The sequence below is a fragment of the Sturnira hondurensis genome, unplaced genomic scaffold (assembly GCF_014824575.4).
Source record: "Sturnira hondurensis isolate 20B ecotype Veracruz unplaced genomic scaffold, ASM1482457v3 Scaffold0006205, whole genome shotgun sequence".
Classification (NCBI taxonomy): domain Eukaryota; kingdom Metazoa; phylum Chordata; class Mammalia; order Chiroptera; family Phyllostomidae; genus Sturnira; species Sturnira hondurensis.
In genome coordinates, this window is record NW_028078836.1 from 629 (window position 1) to 2,658 (window position 2,030).

The window sequence follows — 2,030 nt, forward strand, 5'->3', positions numbered from 1 at the left end:
ACGAATTGAAGCCTATATGGGCACTTAAACTGTATGTACATTTCGGTATTTTTTAGTTTACTATGACCAAGAGCTGCAAATATACTCCTTTGTGTTTTTGCCTGATTTTCTTTCCTTGAGAGCTATTCCTGCCATTGGAATTTGTGGGTCAAAGGATAAAATAGGTTAAGGCATTTGGTACATACATTTGGCTAAAGTACATCTAAAATATTCACTTTCCTACAAAGCAAAGTATAAGATTTCCATTATAAATTATTTCTACTTTCTTCTTTTACTTTTTTTGCATTTTAAAATTGTCTACAATAAGAAATAAAAAAACAATCAATATCCATGCAAATAAGTAGAAACATGTTGGTTGCCCACTCTGAAAACGTTTAAACTTTAAAACGTTCCGATAGTTATAAAGAACAGAGTTCCAGGGAGTGGGCTTCTGCTCTGGATGGAATGGGAGCCCCTGGGAGGGGCTGAGCAGGAGGGAGGTGAGGGGTGAGGAGGTCCTGGCTGCTGTGCGGAGCACGGCCTGCAGGGGGCAGCAGAGGGACCAGCCACTCAGAGCAGAGGGGCCTGCCTTCCTCAGAGGGTGATGCTGGGGGCAGGCACCTGGCTGTTGCAGGGAAGTGTGGGAGAGTGCAGGGCTTCTGAGCACTTTCGCACAGGAGAGGGCAGGACGCCCTGATGGCCAGGGTTCAGGTACGTGCATTTACCTTTGCGTGCTTCATGGGTGATTTCCCAGTTGGAATCCAAGGTGAAGAGACTCTGCAGTGGACCTTTGCAGGGAGACTCTGGGTCAGCAGCCATCGTGCTTGCACCCCCTGGTCAGCCCTCGGGAGGCAGCGTCTCCATGTGGGACTCTCCACCTTCCAGGTGGTCATTGCTTCCAAACCCCTCCTGGTGTGTATCTGTCTGCCCAGCAGGTAAAGATGGTGAGGTGCCTGGTCCTCTACCTGCCTGCCCTCCCTGTCTGCCTGGCCGTGGTCCAGCTGCTCAGTCCCTGCTCAGGTAGGACCTGCTCTGTGTCTGTGCAGCTGAAGCCTTTACCTTTGGGCCCAGTGAGAACCCTGGACTCCCCCCATCCCCCCAAGTCCTGTCCAGATGCATCTGTGTGAGGACCCAGGTCCTGTGTAGGTGTCTCTCACCTTGCCCTCTCTGCTGGGTCACCCCCTGGTCCTTTGGTCCCAGCTTTCTCTGACAGAGTCCCCTCCTTCTGATGAGCAGCTCAGTTTGCTGTGGTTGGACCCCAGGAGCCCATCCTGGCCATGGTGGGTGGAGACGCTGAGCTGCCCTGTCACCTGTCTCCGGAGATGAGCGCAGAGAACATGCAGTTGAAGTGGGAGCGACCCAGCTCCAGACAGGTAGTGCACACATATGCACATGGGCAGGAAAACACACCGGCACCAGAATATGAAGGGAGAACTTCGATTTTAAGAGAGGACATCACTGTGGGGAAGGCTGCTCTGCAGATTCAGGACATCAGAGCCTCTGATGGAGGAACCTACCTGTGTTATTTCCAAGATGGAGATTTCTATGCAGGAGCCCAGGTGGAGCTGAAGGTTGCAGGTGAGTGAGGTTTGATCTGTGCTCTTTTCCTGTGGGGTTGGGGACAGAGGCTCCAAGGCCACCTGAGAGCCCTCTGGGCTCCTCACCAGCACCTGCCCCCTCTGCCTCCATCCCTGCTTCTCTGAGGCCCGAGAAGGACCCAGGTTGTCCCCCAGGAAGGGCTCCTCCTGCATCCAGGCAAGAGTCCCTCATGCCACCCACCAGGTCTCAGCAGGGAAGTGGAGGGGGGGAACAGGAAGAGGGGGAGAACTCCCTTATCTGCCACAGTGGGTGGCACACAGGTGCTTGGGTTCAGTTTGGTCTTTCAGGTCCTCAAAACACTTCCTGTCACCTCTCCTCTGGTTTAGGGGTTAGATGTGGGGGTGGGGTAACAACTGCACTGTTCCTGGCCCTGGGTCAGCTCTCTTCCCCATCACCAATTTCCCCTCCCCAGAACCACATGATGAGTGTTTCTCTGGCTGACAGAACCGAAA

At 53.3% G+C, this 2,030-nt stretch overlaps 1 protein-coding gene across 1 annotated transcript; it reads left to right on the forward strand.

Moving 5' to 3' along the window:
- The first annotated feature begins 897 nt into the window (after nt 1-897).
- LOC118988228 (butyrophilin subfamily 3 member A2-like) lies at nt 898-1,580 on the forward strand. The gene is made up of 2 exons (XM_037047682.1): nt 898-999; nt 1,216-1,580. The coding sequence occupies exons 1-2, from the start codon at nt 921-923 to the stop codon at nt 1,563-1,565; spliced, it is 429 nt and encodes a 142-aa protein (XP_036903577.1). The 5' UTR covers nt 898-920; the 3' UTR covers nt 1,566-1,580.
- Nucleotides 1,581-2,030: the final 450 nt, after the last annotated feature.

Coding starts and splice junctions, on each gene's coding strand:
- LOC118988228 (XM_037047682.1), top strand. CDS start 921: ATGGTGAGGTGCCTGGTCCTCTACCTGCCTGCCCTCCCTGTCTGCCTG. Junction 1,000..1,215: donor GCTGCTCAGTCCCTGCTCAG/GTAGGACCTGCT, acceptor TCTGATGAGCAG/CTCAGTTTGCTGTGGTTGGA.